At 52.9% G+C, this 21,638-nt stretch overlaps 1 protein-coding gene across 1 annotated transcript in view; it reads right to left on the reverse strand.

Annotated features, from left to right (window-relative positions):
- The window catches only part of P4HA2 (prolyl 4-hydroxylase subunit alpha 2), a 31,090-nt gene extending 11,289 nt beyond the window's left edge, over positions 1–19,801 (reverse strand). The window contains exons 1-8 of the mRNA XM_040971427.1: positions 19,743–19,801; positions 10,714–10,849; positions 9,972–10,068; positions 9,432–9,583; positions 6,183–6,320; positions 2,849–3,088; positions 1,172–1,365; positions 369–545 (exon numbers count right to left, since the gene is read on the reverse strand). Of these exons, the coding sequence (XP_040827361.1) occupies positions 369–545; positions 1,172–1,365; positions 2,849–3,088; positions 6,183–6,320; positions 9,432–9,583; positions 9,972–10,068; positions 10,714–10,795 (1,080 nt within the window). The 5' untranslated portion in view covers positions 10,796–10,849; positions 19,743–19,801. The remainder of the gene's footprint in view (positions 1–368; positions 546–1,171; positions 1,366–2,848; positions 3,089–6,182; positions 6,321–9,431; positions 9,584–9,971; positions 10,069–10,713; positions 10,850–19,742) is intronic.
- Positions 19,802–21,638: the final 1,837 nt, after the last annotated feature.

Consider the following 21,638-nt stretch of genomic DNA (forward strand, 5'->3'; position numbering starts at 1 on the left):
TCAACTCTACCTCATCACCTCCTCAGCTATGTCCGACAGCTGCTCCACAGGCCCGGCGTCCCTTCGCGGCTTGCTTCCTACACCCTGGCCCACACACCAGTCCTCTAGCCAGGTGAAGCACCCTCCCCTGCAGCCTGCCTGTTCCCAGTACAACCTTCTCCTGCAGCTCCTGCCTGTCCATGCTGACTCCCAGATTTCTCTTCTCACTGGGCCCCGGGTCCACAGGTCAGCCTGGGATTATGGCTTCTCAGTGCCTCTGTCACATACTCTTTCTGGATGCTGAGAAAGGCCAATGCACAACCCCTTGGTCCCCAGGGAGGAGGGAGAGGGCCTGACCTTTGGCAGCCCACAGACACAAGGACACCTACTTTGGGTTTCGCGATCTCCTTGATCCTCTCGATCTCCTCGTCAGACATGACATCGTAGTACCTGACGATGTGGGGGCTGTCCCACTCGTCCTCCTCCTTAAAGGGGGCGATGAGTAGCTCTGGCGCCCGGTTGCCATTGTGGTACCTACAGAAAAGCCTCTTCTGCCTCCGGGGGGTCTGGGGACAGAGCAGAGGCTCCTGAGCGGAGTGAATCCTGACCACAGCCCTAGCCCCGGCTCCCATGGCCAGCAGCTGCTCCCTCACACCCTGCCCAGGAAGGTCCCTCTGCTGGACCAGCATGGAATGACACAAAGCACCCTCTCCTTCTGCCACCCTGTTCCTGATGCTGTGCACAGGGATCGGGCTGGGGCAGGTGGAAGAGCCAGAGGGAGCTGAGCAGACATAATACGGAACAGGTGAGAGCCGAATGTATCCCGAGCCTCTGTGGGTAGGTGCTGGGAGTTCAGGCTTTCAATGGCTGGCAGTGCTGGGCACCAAGCTCCAGCACACGCCGTAGCCTTACAGAGAAACAGTGTCTCCACATGCACCATGACTCCACACCAAGCAAAGGCTGACCGTGCTGGAGCAGGGAGGGGAGCTCAGCTGTAACTCAAAGGATCCAATTGCTGCCTGGGCACCAGGAGAGACAGTCTCCTGTCCCACGTTGCTGAGAACACCCACACATCAGCCTTAGCAGATGCTAAGAAAAGCAACTAGGAACAGAGGCACATCCTCCCCAGATCTGCCTCCCCGCAGCCACAGCCAAGTCCCAGGTTGGCACTGGGAGCCCACACACATCTCACCAATTTGATGCCTTCTCCACGACACAGGCTCTCGTACACATCCCTCTCGGGCAGGTAGTCCACAGGCCTCTCATAGATGCCTCCCTGTGTCACAACAACAGCTTCTGTCTGATTCAATAGAGACTTTTCTCTTTGTTCCTCCAACAACCGCTCAAAGTACCGCAGATTCCCTCCAGCTCGCTCATGGCTTGGATCTAGAAAAAGCAAAGAACAAGAAGGAAAAGGAAACCACAAACATCTGTTAGGTCATTTAGAGGAATTACCCTGTAAGCGGTTACTCTCCAGCAGCTCACTTGCACGCTCCATTCTGCCTTCTGCAGCACCTGACCAGTCTGTACTAGCTGAAATCAAAAGGCAACAGAAGTTCCCCCTACCCACCCTGGTCAGAGATGACAGGGCAACTTATGCTGCCACCCAGGGCTTCGGGGACTCAGGACTAGGGAAGCGGTAGGGTCCTGCCTTCTGAAAATTGGCTGTGCCATTTTCAGCTGCTCCCCAGGGTGCAGCCATCATTGGTGATTACAACATGCACTGGCCACAGCAGGACATGTGGAAGGCAGGACGAGACATCAGCCAGAACAGCCACGTGGGGTTGGCATTGATGCAGCAGGGTAAGTCACCATTTTTGATGCTGGAGTACCAGTTTGAGTCCCAGCTGTCCCATTTTCAATCCAGCTCCCTGGCAATGCTCTTGGAAAAACAGATATGACCCAATAGCTGGGGCCCCTGTTACCCATGTAGGAGGTTCAAATGGAGTTACTGTCTCCTGGGTTTAACTTGGCCCATCTGTTGTGACCAGTTGGGAAGTGACCCAGCAGATGGAAATTTTTTTTCTTTCTTTTCCTCTGTCACTTTGCCTTTCAAGTGAATGAATCCTTAGACAAAACAAAATACCACAGGTAGGGCTAATCTAACAACATCATCCCATGAAGCAGGTGTCGAGTGGCAGGATTTCTGTGCCACTTCTGCTGGGTTAATAAAGTAGGACCCAAAGATGTGAAATGACTTAGATTAAGGCTCTTTAACATAAGAATTTAGATGTCCCGACTGTCCGTCCAAGGTTCTTGAAGAAGCCACATAGTTCTCTTCACATATCATCCCTGCAGGACTCTCCTGCATGTCCTTCTCCTGCCCTCCTAGGTTAGCTGACAACACATGAACTGCAGAAGCCCAAGAAAGTCTATGCTGGGCTGTGAAACTCCAGATGCCCATGTTTCCAGGTAACAGTAAGAGGTGGAGCATGTAGTCTTAAAGCCACAGTGCCTAGGCCTGCTTCGGTATAGCAGCAGACACAAAGCACCAATACTATGGCAAGTTTGACTGTCAGACTACTGGGTTCTGAAAGGTCCACATCCGACTGTCTGAGGTACAGCTTTCCTCTCGATTGAAGATTCTATCCTGTGTGGTGACAGAGGCATCAGAGTCCTAGGTCTCTTCTTTTTAAATGGGAGCAAGCAGGGCCAGAGCTGCCATGCGCCTAAGAGAGCACAGGCTAACTCCAGGATGAAGGTGGTCAAGGAGCTAGCTGGTAACTGGATCAGCATTAGTCAGTTATTGACTGGCTGACAGGCCAAACAGACTCAGTACCAGGAGCAGGATAAGATAGTGTTGCCAGTAGAGTCCAGTTCCTCTGCCAGTTCCCCATCTCCATCTTTCCTTCCGCTGCAATTCCCTTACCAAGTGACAGCAGGCGGCGGGTGAGCTCCAGGGCACGATGCAGGTCACCCAACTGGAAGACAGCATAGCTCAGGTAGTCCAGCACCTGGGACTTGGCTGTGGTGGCCTCCTCTCCAGCATCGAGCTGCTTCAGCGCCTGCTCCATCCACAACACTGTATGGTAATAGTCCCCTTCATTGTAGGCTGAGCGGCCCATGCTGAAGCAGTCATCCGCACTCAGCATTGCCTGGTATTTGGTTCCTGTGGCAACAGAAGTCGATGGTCATGCTCTAGAGCCTCTGGGATGAAGCAGATTCTCCCTTCAAGGAAAAGCCTGGGCCACCGGAAGGGAGGAATTATCCAAGCAGAAATGCTGCAGAGCTATTTGACCCCACAAACACTTTTGATGTAGTGAGCAGACAGGATGGCCTTGCCCCAGGCTGGGGTTCATAGCAAATTTCCTAGCCTCACAAACTCCTTATCCACATCTTTGTAAGTGGGAAGGTCCCTTCTTCATGGGAAAATTCAGAAAGATACCAAGCCAGAAGTGCTGTTGAAGAGAGTGTAACTATTGTGAGCCACACAGGAGGAGATATCTGGTGGGCAGCTGGCCATATGGACCTAAAGCGCAGAATATGAGCTGAATATCAGAAAGAGAAGTAGGCAGTAGTGAAAACCATGGAAGAGAATAATCATCTTCTGGAAGAACCTGAAAAAGGGGAGAAGGTGGCTGAACCCAGAGCTCCAGGGCACACCTCACCAGAAAACAACAGCACTGAGAACAGCCGTGGGGGGATGTGGTAATCTGACAATGTAGAGGGAGGCCAAGAGCTGAGGCTACATGGTCCCAGGCAACAGGGCCCTTAGTGAGTACCAGTTCTCCAGGTCTTACAGCTGCACAGCATCTGCTGAAGGCTAAGCACTCGAGAGTGACCAGAAAGCAGGTGCCAAAGAGGAATGACAGTTACAGGGAGATGCCGACTGAGTTCAGGCAGGACAATGTGTGTGTGCGATTCCCTCCGGGAATAGCAAGTAAGCAGACTCCACAGAAGGCAGACAGCAAAGAGCTGCCTAACCGAAGCTGGGCCTCTGCCCAAACTCCCCACTGCAGGGGGTCAGCTGCTATCAAGACCAGGGTCTGGTTGCCCTTGGTGACTCAGGAAACAACATGCAAAGTGAAGCTGAGGAGAACAGACACAAGTTGTCCAGGAATTAGGGGTGGTCTGGGACTTCCTTTCTGTCTCAAAGGGCCTCTCCAGGGCTGCTCTGGCTCAGAAGGGAGTGAGCTGGACCTATGGAGCTGGACAAAGCTGGGTCTGTGTAGGGCCTCGCAATGGGCCCACCAGCTGAGTGATGACAGGCTGCCTAGCCTCTTGGCAACTCAGTGCCCTTATCTGCAAGTAGAGATAATACCATCAACGTTAAAGAATTCATGCCAAGAATTCAGTGACATGACGTGTGACGAGGCTGCCTGTGATCCCAGGATGCTAATCAGTGGTGGCTATCGTCAACATGTCTTCCAGACACCAGGAATGGCACAAATGGCTCCCACACCATCCCCTGCAGAAGCCAACGTGAACCTCCACTCCATAGACTCTGACGCCTGAGTGCTGACAGGCAAGTAGACATGAAGCTGCCCAGCTGATCTGGAACCAATGAACAAGCTAAGCTGGGATGCTGAGGGAAGTGGGTGAGCAGATCAGGGAGACAGCAAGACCTCAAAGCTCCCATGTGGGAGAAGTATGGGTTTGGTCATGAAAGCTGCCCAATACAACAGGACTCATGTAAACATACATATACTGAGAGCCATATGGAAGACAGTCTTAGGGAGCAAGTGGGAGGTAGGAGACATGTCAGTCTTGAATTTCAGTAATTCAGTGAGAAAGCAATGGCTGTGAGGCTGGAGTCAGGGGGCAAGCACAGAAATCATCAGAGTAGCACAATCCACAGGCCTTGCACTCTGGCTTAGGACACAGGTGAATAAAGGTGCTTTTGGCTGAGGCAAGCGGTGAGAAGGGAAAGAGGAGAGTTCAAAGGAGAAACAAAGACTTGAGTTAGGCCACATAAAGCTTAGGTGTCTGTGAGTATCCATACAGCGAATGCACCACACACATTTGTCTACACTGGCTGGAAGTTTAGGAGACAGGTGTGGACAGGAAACACAGTTCTGGACATCATCTACATATACATATGGAAACAGCTGCACTCCTCTGGGGAAGCCGCTTAGGGAAACTATGAGGCAGAGGCCAAGTTCTGGAGAGTGACTCCCTTCTGCCCCTCATCCCCAGACATTCACAGGTTTGTTAACTGAGCGTGAAAGCTCAATGCAGGAGTGTGGTTCCCATAAACCTAGCTCACACCCACAGCCCAGACAGACCTTGTGAGGTGCCCTGGACTGTCTTCTTTCTGTATACATTGCCTGGTTTGGTCCAAAGCCTAAGGCAAGAATAACAAATCCATACCCCTTCTGCTGACTCAGACTCTTCTATACTAAGACCCTGGGCCTTGCCCAGCCAGCAATTATTTCTTTCCTACACCCTGGGTACCCTGCTATTTCTCCTTTAGGGCCTCCAGATAACATGGCTTCTATGGTCTAAAGAGGTCTTATTGAATCCCTGGGTTTACTGTTTTGGAACAGGTCACAAACCCAAGTCATGTTCTTATTATATACTGACATTGGGATGGTCAGTGCAAAAGTGGCCAGTTTCAAAAGATAGAGAGACACTAGCTGATAGACGAACCAGATAGACCAAAACACAGGCAATAGAGACCAGGATCCCTCCAAAATTCTAAGGAGCGGAGAATATCAGGCAGAACATGGCAATTCAATATGTTGTGAGCTGCTGAAAACTGAAGAATGTTATGGCCAAAACTCAACTACTGGCGTTACTGCCCAGGTCGGCTGATGACCTCACAAGGCAGGATCCAGGGAAGAGACCAGAGGCTCTGGGTTCAGGAGCAAACAGGAACCATGTCAGTGGGGTAAGAGTGTGGATCACTCCCCTCAGCAGCCCCAACAGGAAGAACCAACAGCAGAGACTCACAAGAGCCTGGGATGCAGAGGAAGGCTTGCAAGAGAACAGGAAGAAATGTGGGAGAGCTTTGTGGTGCTCTAGGGCACAGACTGGCGGGTGAGGAGGTGGGGGAGCCCCAGAGCAGCACCAGAGGCTAACACACGGAGGAAGACGGCCATTACAGGAGGCTGCCACTGGCACCTACTGGGGACCAAGAGAAGATCACCACCAGTGGGGACACTGCCACCTAAGTGGGAAGAAACCAGAGGAGGGTATGCCTCAAACCCACCTAGTTATTGCAAAGACAAATACAGCGCAGGAAAAACCTGTGAGAAGATTACCTGGAAGCTCCCCTCTGGAAATTGTAGCCGGGTCCAACTTGTAGGTATCTTGCAGTCTCATCAGGGCTTTGGCGGCCCCCGTCTCATCCTCTTCAGTGGGGAAGAACTGCCGCTGCATTGAGAGGTTGGCAATGAAACCTTTGGAATAGAGCAGGACCGAGAGGTGACCCTTGATTCAGGGGCAGAATTCCACCTGGGACCAGACAGCAGCCGCTACCAGGCCTCTGGCTATCAAATCTCCTAGCCCCTTCCCTCAAAGGCTTCTACCCCTTCCTCCAAGAAGTCCTCCATGATGGTTCCAGCCATAGGGACTTCTCTGCTACCCTTCACCTGTGTGCTGGAACTAGACAGAACGCCACCCCTACTGGCTAACATCTGGGAGTCTTGGGGTCTTGAGTCCACAGTGCTGGCTAGACGTAATAGACACAGAGGGCAGAGAGGTGATCTGGAAGGAGCATAGGGGTTCTGGGGAGGACCTGACAACTAGGGGAAACAAACCCCATGGAAAACCTTGATCAAGGTTGAAGTCTGCTCCTCACCTCTCAGGGACAGTGGTAGTCGCAGCAGCCAGCTGCTCACTCACTACTGACCACCGGTTTTCATCACACAGTGAGAGAGGACAAGGACAGTCCTGGAGGCATTCGGTCCTACCCTACTCATCAGATTACTGGCTGAGGACTCATCCAGCCAAGCTAAGCACTAGGTGGGAATGTACCAGCTGGGCATCACTCCATGAGAGACTACCTCGAGCTCCTCTCTGCAGGCTACTCTCTCCGCTCAGATCTGTGAGGGGCTCGGGCCACGAGCTCAAGACCACAACCTGGGGCCTCGGAGAGCTCCTGACCATACAAGGACCCCCAAGGAGCCTTTTTCAGGGACCCCAGACCTTAGCTGCACAGAGATATAACTCCTACAATCTCAGGACTTCAGGTGGGAGCCTGGCCCTCTCCCCATCCTGATTCAGGCACAGCAAGTCTGCCCAGGAGCTAAGAATTCACAGAGCAATTCCAAGGCCATTCCTTCCCAGTCTCTCCCAAGAGCAGCAGCACCCATGCCACCCACTCTCATGAATTTGGGCTCAAGCACTCACTTCTAGCCAAGCCTGGGGACTCAGGGACCAAAAAGCTATAATCTTTTCTTCCTCACAGCAGCAGGGAGGACCCTAGAGTTTACAATCCGGAGAGAAAAAATCTGCCACACTACACTGTTACTTCGGGAGCAAGAATGCATGAAGTTGAAAACAACACACTGCTCTCCGGGCCTGGCCTAGCTCCTTCCAGATAATTCTAAGGCTTCTTCAACAAACCAGATGTTGGCAGGGGTGGGGGAAGGAGGGCTGAGGAGAACAAGATCAGAGCGTGGAGGCCGGCTGAGCAGGCAGAGTCTCCTGTAGTACAGCAGAACAGCGTGTTCTGAGCCACAGGCCCAAGCTGGGCGGTGGGGGTCTGGGAAAGGCAGCCATGGTTTCTGGAGGCAGTGAGCTCACTGGGCACGGCTCCAGGCTGGCTGAGCTCACCAATCCCTCCCCGGAGGCCACCCTGCCCCCAGCCAAGCCCAGCCCAGTCTGGCTGCATGGGCCGAAATGTCTCAGCCAGAGAGACAGCTCGTCTGAAGTACATCAGGGAAGGGAGAGATCGCAAGTCCAGGGTTCTGGACCTAGGGCTAGGAGTCAGGAGAGCCCACTCCCAGGAGAGCCCACTCCCAGGCCCAGCCTGCCCTCTCCTTGTGTGGACAAGAGGAAAAAGTTAGAGTGCAGAAAATAAGATCACAGTAAAACACCAACCACAGTTAAAAACTTTCAAAAATTCACTCTGATCATTAAAAACCACTTCTAGGAATTCAGCCTAAAGACTCAGAGGCAGGTACAAAGATGTATACAAAAAGACTACTAACTTCAAAACAATCTATGCCTAATGGTTTGAGCAGCATCATAGGATGTCAGTATGACAGACTACCAGTCAAATCACGTGATTTATGACCATTAATGGCAGAGGCTGGAAAGTTCAGGATGCAAATATATGCTTATGTCACAACTTTATTTCAGAAGGACTGGAACACAAATGAACTTTACTGATGCCTAAGCTTCCCAGCTTACTGAGGACTCCCCACCCAGCTGGCTAAACTCACTTCATTCATTTGTCCCTCACAGCAATAACATCTACATGCACATGCAGAAAGACTTTCATCATAGTAGCATTTATCACCATGCAATTAAATTAAGAATGATAATATTCTGAGATGACTGGTTTAATGGTTTCCAATTTTTCTATAAAAGCATATACTACTGGGCCCGGGGCGTGGCCTGGCAACTGAGGTCCTTGCCTTGGACTCGCTAGGATCCCATATGGGTGCTGGTTCTGATGCTGGCGCCTCCACTTCCCATCCAGCTCCATGCTTGAGGCCTGGGAAAGCAGTCGAGGACAGCCCAGGGTCTTGGGATCCTGCACCCATGTGGGAGACCTGGGGGAAGCTCCTGGCTCCTGGTTTCAGACTAGCATAGCACCAGCCATTGCGCTTACTTGGGGAGTGAAGCATCGGATGGGAGATCTTTCTCTCTGTCTCTCCTCTCTGAATATCTGACTTTCCAGTAAAAATGGATGGATCTTTAAAAAAAAAAAAAAAAAAAAAAAAAGCATATACTACTGAGGCCAGCACTATGGTGTAGTGGGTTAAGCCTGTGGTACCAGCATCCCATATAGGAATTGGTTCAAGTTTCTGATGTTCCACTTCCAACCCAGCTCCCTGCTAATGTACCTGGGAAAGCAGCGAAGGATGGCCTAAGTGCTTGGGCCTCTGCACCCATGTGGGAGACCTGGAAAAAGCTCTTGACTCCTGGTTTCAGACCAGAGCAGCTCAGTTCTGGTCATTGAGACATATGGGGAATGAACCACTGGATGGAAGATATTTCTCTCACTGTCACTCTTTCAAATAAATATAACATCTTTTTTAAGGAAAAACGTGTATTAGTAAATGTAATCTTTAAAAATCTCATTACTTGATAAAAGGGAGAAATAAAAAAAAAGCATTGAGAAACAATTATTATTGAACAGGAAGAAACAAGGACAGTCAACTGCCAGGTCTCCACAGAGAATGGAATGAAAAAATGGACTGATGGGTCCACGGCGGAAGATACACACTTCTGCTTCCAACTCAAATACACACACAGAACCCCAAGGCGGGCTCAGACGCAGCGACCCAGGCACAACCCCACCAACACATGGTTGACAAAACCTGTTGATCATTCCTCACCTGCACCTGGGTCTTGCAGGACAAGGTCCTCTAGCGCAGGCCAGTCTGAGTTCAGGCGCTTCATCAATTTGTAGGCATTCACAGGATGTGCTAGGTAGCCCTCAGGGTCAGCAGCTGACTTGCTGGTCAGGGCTTCCATCTTGCTGGCCCAGCTGTGGAATGGAGGAAAGGGAGCATTGTTACTGCCATCGACAAAGGTTCTGATCTGTGGTAACTTCTCTTGTGAGAGCCAGGACCCTTCTCATCCATAAATAATTTTAAAAAATACATAAATATAGATACCTCCCAGACACACACACACTCTAGTTCTGGCTCCTTAACCTGGGTAAGAGCCAGGAATTTCAATGTGAATTTTTTTTTTCAAGTCTTAAACTGAAGGGGGGCAGGGAGTGATCCTTAGCTTGTGTGTTTAGTTCCTTTGGAGTTTCGGCATGAGTTACTTCCAGGTCTGCCCCATGTCACCCTCAAGTGAATCCCTTAAAGACTCCCTGAACAGTGTCCTGGGAGGAGAGTGGCCAGCTCAGGGTGGGTGTGGTGCACCTCTTAATCTTGGAAAGCTTGTCTTCCTCCGCAAGAATGTACTCCTTCAGAGCCTGCACCAGGTCTTTCTCAGCGTAGATCAAGTCAGTCATATGCCCTGCGGGGGAGAGAAACAGAGTAGTGAGAACTAGATGAGGGAAGTGCAGCTCCGTCTGGTAGAAGAGAACACCCTCACAGACATGTTTCTGGGCCAAGGACATGTCACCTCTCTGAGGGTCTTGGGAACCTGGACTTAAAAGGCATCTAGCAAAAAAAAGGGAATCATAGGTCCTGGCCCCCAACTTTAGAAAAAGAGAGGCAGAGACGATATATGGGTAAATGCACTAGCAACAACTCAAGGAAGACATCCCAAAACTCATTCTCCCACTGTTAGTCAGCTGGCCAGTCCCTGGGAAACGGGCATCCCAGGGGCTGTGAAACTTCAAGTGAGAAAGAACGGGCTGGAGTGTTCACTCAGAACCACTAGTCCAGGGCAAAATGGCCAAAGACCAGAGGAACCAAGAAGCCAGTACAAGTCAGGCAGGAGGGTCCAACTTAGACATTTGGCCCCCAGAATATCCAAATTATCAGGAGCTGATGTGGTGATGGAGTTTGTGGGTGTGAAGGAGAAGAACAGTTCCTCATGCTCCATTCTCTCCAGAAATGATCATAGGCAGGGGGTGACCTCAATCTACTTCAATGAGAAAGGTCTCAGGCAGGGCCAGGGACTGATCAGGCAGATGACGAGCCTGTTGGTACATACCAATAGAGGTGAAGAATTCAGCCCATGTGCAGTTCAGGACAGCAATCCAGGCCACCAGCAATGTGGACACCAGGGGCTTCATGGTCACCAAAAGTGGGGTACCAGCAGGACATTCAGTGAGTGAGAATCACTTGATCTACACAGTGGAAAAGACAGCAGCTTCTCAGGGGAGGAGACACACACATAAGCACATACACATAGACACCCCCAGACACATCTCAATCCTGGCCTGCCTCACACAAGCTGTAAAAGCTATTTAGAAGCACCAGTCGCAAGAGCAGAAGGCGTGAGCCTGTAACGCATGTTCAGTTCTGGCCCTGCTCTGAAACCGTATGCTTAGGGAGAGGCTCCCATGTTCTCTGCTCCTGCCAAGTACCTACAGCATGAGACGACTGAACTTTCTGGTTACCATCAGCTGGAAATTCTGGCCCACCTGTTCTCGTTCTCACTTCCAGACTACTAGTCGCTTCCTAAGTTAACTCTTGACATATGCGCCAGGAGCTGGGGACCCAGATCCTGCTTATAGGAGGGGAGCCCAGGAGTAGCTAGCAACACACTCTGGAAGCCCCAGCTCAAGCAGAGGTTAACAGCAAATGTCTAAGCAGAAGAGAAATAAAATTGGTCCCTGCTAGTCAACACCAGCCACAGAGATGGCAATGGGGGCACCACACCAGGACAGACAACAAGATTCTTCCTGCCCTGAGGCCCCTGGGCAGACACTGTCCTCGCTGGCCAGACACTGTGTGTTCTCAAATATTTACTGAAGAAGCACAGTGACCAGGCACTGAGCTAGGCACCTGAGATACAAAAAACGAAGGAGCCAGAACCTCAGGCAAGGCTGTGCCTGGAGAAGAGGCCAGCAGCTGTGTTCTCAAGAGCCCAGAGATGGCCAGACACAGCTCTGAGGGCAGCAGACACAGCCTGGGGCAGGCCTCGCTGGCAGTGGACCTAAGTATACAACAGAAGCTTCAGCCGAGTGGCCCGGAACGTGCCAGAGGACCAGTACCCATCCGGGTCCCAGCTCAGTCTGCCCTCCCTCTTCCTGCTCCACCCCGGTCAAGTCCCACTCGGGTGCTAAAGTGGAAATTTACTTAGAGGAAAATAAAGGATATACAAATGCTTCCCCAAAATACCAGTCTGGCTCGACAGAATCCCAAGCCTGAGCTCCTAATGAATGCCCATTCATCAGTTTCTGACTGCCTTGGTACTCTGGACCCAGGGTCACTCCCACTATATCCCACCCATTCAGAAGAAACGCTAAGCCACTGTGGCTCCACGTTGGACTCTGAGGCAGCCGACCACAACCCCACCCTCAAATGAGCTCTTCCGTGAGCAAGAGAGTAAATGAATGGTCTGTGGTGCCACGTGTCACGCCACTGCCACAAGGCTGCAGCGCCAACAGCGCGCCTGTCACAAGCCAGGGACTGCAGACCAGAGACACACAGGACAACTACCTTCCAACCCAAACCTGCTGCGGGATGGGGAATACAAAGCTAAGGGGGTCATTATGGAGTTACGGTAACACAGGAAAGAAAATCATTACAAGAAGGAAGGCACAACTAGGCCCAGGCCCTCCCAGCTCTGGACAGAGGCCTGCTCTCGGGCTTCACCACACCATCTTCTCCAAGATTCCAGAAAGCCTCTAATCCTGGTTCCATGGCCCCTTTCATGAAAGGGGTAGGTGTTTGCCCTCTGTGTGCTCACAGACTGGACAGCTCAGCACAGCACCTATATGTGTGTAGGGAGGAGAACAGGAAAACTGCAGAACCTGTGGACAGTCAGGGACCAGCTAACTGCTCTCAGAGCTGGCGTGCTGGGAGGACATGCTGGTCCCAGGACGACCCCTGGGATGTCACCATTTATGGTTGGATACTTCCTCTGAGAGCAGCTGGGCAGTCCAGGGGAGCAGCTCCTGCATTCTTTGGAGTTACCCTGTTGTTAACAGCCTCAGCTATACCTCACAAGACTCAGGAGAAAGCAGCCAGGTTTCTTCATTACATGAACACCAGCTGTCATTTCTCTGGAATGCACCGTCTGGCTTAGACACAGTCCATCCACAAATCCCATCTTGCAAGCAGAGCCCCAAACAATCACAGATGGCCTTTGGGAAATAACTTACCCAGGGCTGCACAGGCCTGCTTTGGTGGGAGAGGGGGATGGCGAATCTGTTAGCCCAGAAAGCTGGGTCCCCCCACAAGCTGCTTCCAGACTGCTCTTCCACACTGCCATCCCAGGCGGGGCACCACAGAGCACCACATCATTTCTCCAGATCCTCGGTCCCTGAACTCAAAAGGCCCGCAACCCAGAAAGCTCACCTAATTAAGGGCAAGAGGCAGCACCCAGGAGGGACTGCACCACACAATGTGGGAAGGGCCAATCCCATTCTATCTCACATCTACACCCAGAAGAGCTGGAGAGCGGTGGCTGCCCAGGGTCCCCAGCAAGCAGTCAGCGCTGCCAAAAGCCCTCTCAGGTACAATCTCAGAATGCCATGCAGAATAGGCCTGTTGTTGTTGTTGTTGTTTTCTGAAACAACAAGCCCAAGAAGAAAATCTGTACTGAGCTTCATCTCAGGTACAACCCCAGACCCCCAACCCAGACCAGGGAACAGCAACAGAAGGCTTTACATCTCTCCCCGAAACAACAGACTGCTAAAAAGTACACAGAAATGAATACAGTGTGGATAAAAAGGTCTTCAAAAGTTCAAGGAGAATGTATACCATGAGATAGCTATGCATAGATCTCAAAATTCCTCTGGGACAAAAATCAACTTCTCTTTTAATTCTGCCTCCCATAAACTTTTGAAGTACCCTGATATATCACAAAGTAACCAGAGCAGATCCCAAACAACACGTACTCTCACTTCAGTAAAGAAAAGTCATGATTGTGTACATGTGTAAGAAGACAGGCACACAGCTACTTACATCTTGGTGAAGTAATTTTACTTTCCTTTTTTGTGCTTGCTTTTCTGATCTTTCCACCGAGTTAGTTCTACAGCAATCTAACATGCTTAAAATGTAAGAGAAACAAAGGGGGCCCTTCTCAAGTAGATTCCAAAGGGACTTTGGCAGCCCCAGTCAGGACCCCCGTGGGAGGACCTATAGAGCCTGCCAACGCCCCGGCGACAGTGATTCACCCACAGGGCGGCAGCAATTCCAAGACATACAACCAGCATGCTCTCTGGAAAGGACACTGACAGCCTGGCCAAATGGCTACAAAAAGATGTTTCCAGCTGCAAGCAAGTGCTGTCCTTAGCTTCTCCCCTTACCTCACCAGGCAGGACCCTCTGCCAAACTCGTTCTTCAATCCAAACACAGTAGGTCGAGTTTTACCCATGTATTTAATAACTCAGAAACAGAACATGAGTGTACTGAGAACAAGTGGGTCTCCCTTGGCACTCAACAACAGTCTGCCTGCCTTTGGGGTGGCTGGTGCTGGGGGATGGAGGCAAATCCTGCCAGAATTAAGACTCCTGGCCTGTTCCTCTCAAGCCTCTCCTACCCCCTAGTCCTGCCTCCTAGTGCTGTAGCCAGCTCCACAACAGCAGAGCTGAGAGGTCCTGTGGTTCAACCTAGAAGCCGTACAGGGGCCCCAGCAGGCTCCACCATCACAGCACATGGATGTCCATTCAGGGCCACAGGCTGCTGCCACGGGCACTTCGCAAGTATGAAAGGCTCCCTCCTCTCTTTCCCTGATTCCACCTCCAACCACAGTCCTCCACAGCCATGCTGGTCCCCACTCCACTGTCTTCTGCCCATCTCCCCTAGCCTACCCTTCCCCAGTCCTGCTCTACAAAGCACAGGGTGGCTGCAGGCAGCCCCTCTCTGGATTGCCCGCTGCCATCAGGATAAAGTCGTGACTCCTGAGGCCACAAAGTCCTTCGGACTCTGGTGTGACCCAGCTTTGCTACTCTCTCCAGCCCAGGTCTCACCATTCCTGCTTTTGTTTTTCCACTTGATGTTAAAAAAAAATTCTCCTTCACCAAGAAGCTAATGAAATCTAGACGTGATGACCTCCACTTCCCCAATCAGGAACCATCAAACCAGTGTCCTACGTCAGGGATGACACAACTAAGTGGCACAGAAGCCTGTGGAAATCAACGTGCAAAAGCCACCGTCGCATTCTTGGCAGCACTGTGGCAGCCTGGGTGAGAACCGAGAGGACACAGTCTGAATGCCAACATGGGCCATGGGCCTGACTGCCATCTGGAATTCACCTGTCTCCTGGACCCCACCCCTTCCAGCTCAGTGAGGAGATTGTGCAAGCTCCACCCACTACTTCTGGACTCCCAAGAAGTACCTGCCTAGCCTGTCCAGTGGCCAGAGACGGGCACCACTGAGGAGCGGGTGGAGGAAGAATTTAACTCCTCATGAGGCAAGGCCAGCCAGTGAAGGAAGCAAGACAGAGGAGGCAAGAGAATAACTTCTTTTTCTGAGCTGCCCACAATGCACTGCTCTGAAGCATGGAGTTTCCACGGCAACAGCACAACATGATCCCACAAGGCTGGGCACCAGGGCCTCCTGCACGGACAGGTCAGCTTGATAACACTCCACCCTCCGTCTGCCTCTCGTTCTCCTACACCTCACTTCTCTTACCTCACCCTGGCTGTCCTACAATTACACTTCCCCGTAAAGCATCAAACACTTAAGTTCTGCCTCAGGCTGTTTCCTGCTAAGATACCCACAATTGATGTATCCAAGAAGCTTTCATTTCTACCATCTAATTCTCACCAAAGCCCTGTAAGCTGGATCATTACCTCTATGTCTGATGCAGTAGTCAGTCCTTCCTCATCCATCGGGCATGTTCCAAAGCACCTAGAGGATGCCTGAAACCACAGACAGTGCCACAGCCTACACATACTATGTTTTATCCTGTTTGTACATACTTACAATAAAATCTAATTTGTCAGGCACACAGTAAAAGAGAAGCAGAACTCATATAACTCATATAATGAAGAACAATTACAATAACATGTTGTAATAAAAGTACCAGCATCACTATTTGTGTACTTTGGGGCCGTAATGAAGTCAAACAAGATTCACTTGAACATTAAGTACCACAATACCATGGCAGTGGAATCTGATGACTGAAACAGTGTGAAGTGTAAACAGCATGCATATGCTGCAGGTGACTCATGACCTGGAAGATGGCACAAGATGGCATCACATTCCTTAGAACACCAAAGCATCTAAAACACCTATATCAGTTCTTTCTGGAACTTCCTGAGTGTATGTATCTGGATCTGCAGACAGCGAAATCCCAGAGAAGAGGCGTACTGTGTAGGTAGATACACAAAAGGGAAAAAGGAGGCTGAGTGAGTATTCTGCACACCTGACAACAAATCAACAGCAGGACCAAAACTCAGACCCACAAACACCCTCTGCTGCCATCCAATCTTACTCAGTAGTATCTGTCACCTGTCACGCATGGGCCTTCCAAACGGGGGAGTCACAGGTGGCACTAGAAGAGCATGCCTGCCCAGGTTAACAACCTCATCACGGGTTAGTTCAGAGATTCACAATGACTTCTTTGCATCCTAACAGAGGGAAGGGAGCACACTGGACCCGGAAAACATCACCACGGTGTTCTGGGCTCTGAAAGACACTTGCTCCCACCCTGGCATCACAGCACTCAACACCAGCCAGTCTGCCCAGCTCAGGACAAGGCAATGCAACCAAACTGACAGGCACACCCACCCTGGATTCAGAAAGATTCAGAGCTAAATTCAAGATCCAACTTCACCTCCAGGTTTTGTCACCTTCTCTAGTGGAGGTAATTACTGTACAGACTGAATGAGAGTAAAAGGTGTTAACAGGTAGCTTGGCACCAGGCACAATGTATGTCTAGGCATGATTGCTCAAGGCAGCAGCAGAGTAGTGTTCCTAAGGTGGCCAGCTGTCCACCCCAAGTCAGCAATCCCTGGGTGAGGAACAGGTTCCATAGGAACAAACAGTACAGATGCAAGAACCAAGAATAAAGCAGAAATTGGACAACCTCCGTGTCCCAGCAGTGGCAGGAGACACAAAGCATTTAATTCCAGAGACGAGGTAGGTGCAACACGCCACACACATTGTCAGATAACCCTGGAACTGGCCAATCACCCTAAAGTCCACCAAGAAAGTCCTCTTGCAAAAGGCAGGGGGTTGGGCCAACATTCTGGAGTCTCAGGCATTTCTGCGCCTCTGACCTGCTGCTGTTCCAGGCTCCTACAAGTACCGAGCCTCTGGCTCTGCCTCATTCTGGTCCACAGACGTGCCAGGTACAGCAAAGGCTCTACCAAGCACCTCTTGAGAGGTCTGGGGCAGGCGTCAGCCTGTGACCAGGCTCAGACAGGGCCTATCCGAGCTGGAGCACACACATCCAAACACTTAATCCTCGGCCCTGCAACGACATCAAGCCAACAAAAGCTCTTTGCATGGGCTCCAGCATGGCTACTCCAGACTTTTCATTCCTCTCTGCTCTTTTTAAAAAATTCATTTTGAAAGTCAGAGCTACAGAGACGGAGAGACAGGGATCTTCCATCTACTGGTTCATTCTCTAGATGCTGCAATGGGCCAGCACTGGGCCAGGCTGAAGCCAGGAGCCAGGAGCTCCTTCAGGGTTTCCCATGTGGGTGGCAGAGGCCTGGATATTTGGCTTATGTGCTGCTTTCCCATGCCATTAGCATGGAGGAGGATCAAAAGTGGAACAACTGGGACACAACTATAACAGCTTCATACACTATGCCACAACACCAGCTCCTCTCTGCTCTGAGAATAAGACTGTCTATCCCTTACCCCATGTCCCAACACAAAAACCACAACCACAGGACTTAGCCCTTTTTACTCCGCGAGGCTGGGATCCCACTTTAGGGCACTTCAAAAGGACAAACTGCCAGATGCAGTAACTTTCTGTAAACTTAGCTCTCACTCCAGCACTCTGCTGGGATTGCGTGTGCCTACATCCCAGCATTTCCTGCCAATCTCCATCTGTATAAGATTAAAATCTCGACAGATCCTGGGAGCCAGGGACACACCCTCCAGGCCTCGGCACACTATCAGCCAGCGTGGCCACAAATCAGCCAAGGCCTCGCAGGCTTTCTCAGACCCCTCCCAAGGACGTGGGAGGACAGAACTCAAAAGGGAGGCTTTGCCAGGAAATGAGAAGACCCTAAGTGCCCCAATCCACTCATTCCTCAGAGCTGCACCCATGCAGTCCCTTGCTTTGATGGGCACCCACATGCTGGGCTCCTCCCCTGGCACACAGACAGCCACCTGGATAAAGCTATAATCTCAGATTATGAGCGCCCCACGGGCAAGAAGCCACCTTCCCTTCCTCCTCCCTCATAGCAGCCCCAGGCACCCTCTAGGCAGGAGTGAACAGTGCTCAGCCATGGCCAGACTAAGCCAACCGTGAAGCAAGGTCTTCCTCGGGCACCCCACTGCAGAGCCTGTGTCAGGATGGCGGGGCCTATCACAAATCAGACAACGCTCCAGTGTAGCTGTCACTGGGTGAGCCTGGCAGGCCCTCCGAGGATGAGAGTGACCCTTGAGGACAGCACTTTTAACAGCAGGCCCCCAGGCAACTCACCCCTTCCTCACCACATGACTTCAATGGCAGGGCCACAATGGACATGCCCAGCCATGTGAGAACAGGACAGGTTCAGGAGAGAGGAATGCAAAGCTCACTCTCCCCTCAAAGGGGAAGAAATCAATAGAGTCTGGCCCCGGAGAAGCAAGAGCCAGCATCCCGGTCAACCGTGGCACCAGCTGAACCCCAAGTCAAAGGAAATCCTGGTTCCTTCAACACAGAATGGAATCAGGGACTCTGCTGCCTCCGATGGGATACTGGCTGACAACAAGCAGCAGCTGGCAGAACACCCTGGCAATTCATGGGTGGATGAGGGTCTCTGCCAAACTGGGCCACTTACAGAGTGATGCCCCCCAATTTCTGCTCTTAGGGCTGTGATTTCCCTGCCAAGGGCCAGGCCTGCCAGGCTCCTGGTGGTCTGCATCGAGAAGCCCAAGTGTCACTGGAGTCAAAGACAACAGTCTCCACTGTACTACTTCACCTTCAGGGTACAGAGTCCAGGGAACCCCCTCAGATGCAGTATCTGAGGAAGAAAGGGTTCCGAGCAATCGCCCCTTCAGGCTCTTGTGGACAAGATCCTGAGCAGGAAGCCCCTGAAGTGCCCCTTCCCCATCTCCTCACTTCCACTAAAGTGCCACCAAAGACTGAGACCACCCAGGTTGGCTCCCATTCAGATGGGTTGTTGATCTGTCCAGGCTACCCCCAATCCTTCTGCAGCTCACAAGTCACCTCCCCCAGGAAGCCCTCCAGTCTGACACACCCAGTCTTCTCCCAGGAGCCCACAACCTGTGCTCCCTGCAGAACGGCACGCACCACTTGGCTCTGTATCTGCATTTGCTCATCTTCCAGTCCACAGCCCTACTGGGAACAGCAACTTCTGGCAATTTCTGGCACACAGAAGCCTCCTTCGCTGAATTAGTTAACCAATTATCACAAGTCTCCAGGCAGTGAAGACTCGGCATGCGGGACGCAAAAGGTTGGCTGGAGGGGAGAGCCGATGCCCTGAGCCAGCAGCTTATCCAAGGGCACCAGGGACTCTCTCGGCCTCTCCTCAGGAGCTCACGTTAAGCCACCCCCCAGGGACAGGCGGACGTGCCCGGGCTGCCCCAGCCTCCCTCGCTCCCGCCTCTAACTGCGGAGGCCGATGGGGTCAGGCCGGCCCCTCTCCGGGAGCCTGACATGGCCCCACCCGGCCCGACCGGCAGGAAGGACGCAGCTAACCCCGCCGCCCAAGAAGTCGGGAAAGGGCCGCGGGCGGGACAGGAACCCAGGGTGCGCGGAGCCGGGCGAAGGGCGCAGGGCTGTGCCACGGACCTCGCTGCGGATGGCGGGTGGCGCCAACCCCTGATTCCGACCCGGCGCCCCACAAGAGTGGGTGGGGGGAGCAAAATGCACCCCAGAGACGCCGGCTCGCCCGGTCCCCGCCGCTGGCCCGGCTGCCCAGCAGGCGGCTTGCTCACCTGGACACGCGCCGCTCCCGGCGTTTCCAGAAGCTCCTGCGGCGGTGCCCGGCCCGCTCGGCGCCTCCCCCTCTGGGGCTCCGCCTCCCTCCGGGGCCGGCTCCGCCCGCTTGAGCCGCTGCCACGTCCACACCTCCCGCCCCCGAGTCGGCCCGCCCGCTGGCCCCGCCGCTCCGGAGCTGGCGCGGGGGTCGCCGCCGCCGGGAAGGCCGGGCCGCCGGGCGGGGCGCGGGGCGGGGCGCGGCGGCCTCGGGCGGGCGAGCTGCAGCCGGCGGCGCGCGCCCTTCATGCCGCCCGCCGCGCGCCGCACGTACGCCGCCCGCCGGCCCTCCTCAGGCGCGCCCACCTGTGGGACGCGGCCGGCCCCTGAAACCTGGAGAGGGACACGCCCGGCCCGGCGCCGCGAGGGCGTCTCTGGTTGTCCGCGGGCTCCCCTCAGCTCGTGCCCATTTCCTCGGCGGGACCCCTGCCGGGTACAAGGGCCCCTTCCCCACCACCACCAGGTTCCAGGGGACCAGGGTGACCAGGGTCAGACTTGTGGAGAAAGAAGATCAGGACAGGGGAAAGGGAGACCGGCCCGGGCTGAGGCTGAGACACTGCTCAGCGGGCCTGGGTGTTGAGCCAGAAGCTGCTACATACTGAAGCGGCCTCAACAACCGGCAGCCTGCTCCGCGCCGACCTTTGCTTAGCCCAAACCCTTTCCCGACGCCTGGTCCAGCCGGTGCAGGCTGGGCAGGAGCTCAAGGCAGCGATGCCCGAACCTCCGCAGGCCCTGGCGGCCAGACCCGTTCCCACGCCTGCTCGGTGAACCTGCCTCCTCATGAATGAGGGGAAACCCGGCCTGAGAATCTCATCAGGGAGCCGAGCCCAGACCCGGCGTGGATATTCCCCATGGCACAGTTGGGCAGGCAGAAATACACACCACACACAGGGAACAGCTGCCGTTCCTGCCTGCATCAGCGGCATGCCACAGCTAACACTCAGCTGGTGTCTGCTCTAACCCGGGGGGCGCAGAAGCCGCCCCCAGGCTGCCCAGTCCTTCCCAGCCCCTTCCCCTTCTCAGGAGCTGGCACTGCTGCTGGCTCTTTCCTGTGAGCCTGGGGTGGAAAGCAACCCTCCTCTGACCCACCAAGCCTTAGGTGCTGCCTCCTTCTCCTTCACAGCAAAACGCCGGAGCCTTCTGTCCTTACCTCAGCTTCCGCCCCAGACCCTGCAGTCACCTCTCAAACTGCCCAACTACCACCCCAAGCATGTCTCAGCAAGCTCTGGGCCACGTCCACCCTCTACGGCCTTTCTTCAGTTCACATTGGCCAAGGCCCTCCACAACAGAGTTTGACACCCAGCAGGGACCACCGCCTTCCTTGGTTCGCCCTCACTACCACCCTCTCTGGTCACCTCTGCCTAAACTGCTTTCTAGTGCTCTGTGAAGGTTGTGGGTTCCTCAAAGCTCAAACCTGCCCGCCACTACAGCTTCTGTAACCAGTTGCAACAAGCTGGGCACATTAAAAAAAAAAAAATCACAGAAATGGGTCAGGCTTTGGGCACAGCAGTTAAGATACCCTTTCAGGAGCCTGTGTGGTGGCAAAGCAAGCTAATCCTCCACCTGCAATGCATATGGACACCAGTTCTGGTCCCAGTTGCTCCACTTCTGATCCAGTTCTCTACCAATGGCCTAGGAAAGCAGCAAAGGAAGGCTCAAGGCCTTGGGCCCCTGCATCAACGCAGGGGACCTGCAGGAAGCTTCTGCTTCAGACCAGCCCGTTTTTGGCTGTCACAACCATTTGGGGAGTGAACCAACGGATGGAAGATCTCTATTTCTCCTTCCCTCTCTCTGTGACAGTTCCAAGTAAAATAAAAATAAATTAAGAAGAAAGAAGACATACTTTCAGACACCTA

The sequence above is a fragment of the Ochotona curzoniae genome, unplaced genomic scaffold (genome assembly GCF_017591425.1).
Source record: "Ochotona curzoniae isolate NIBS_2020 unplaced genomic scaffold, NIBS_Ocur_1.0 contig_1, whole genome shotgun sequence".
NCBI lineage: Eukaryota > Metazoa > Chordata > Mammalia > Lagomorpha > Ochotonidae > Ochotona > Ochotona curzoniae.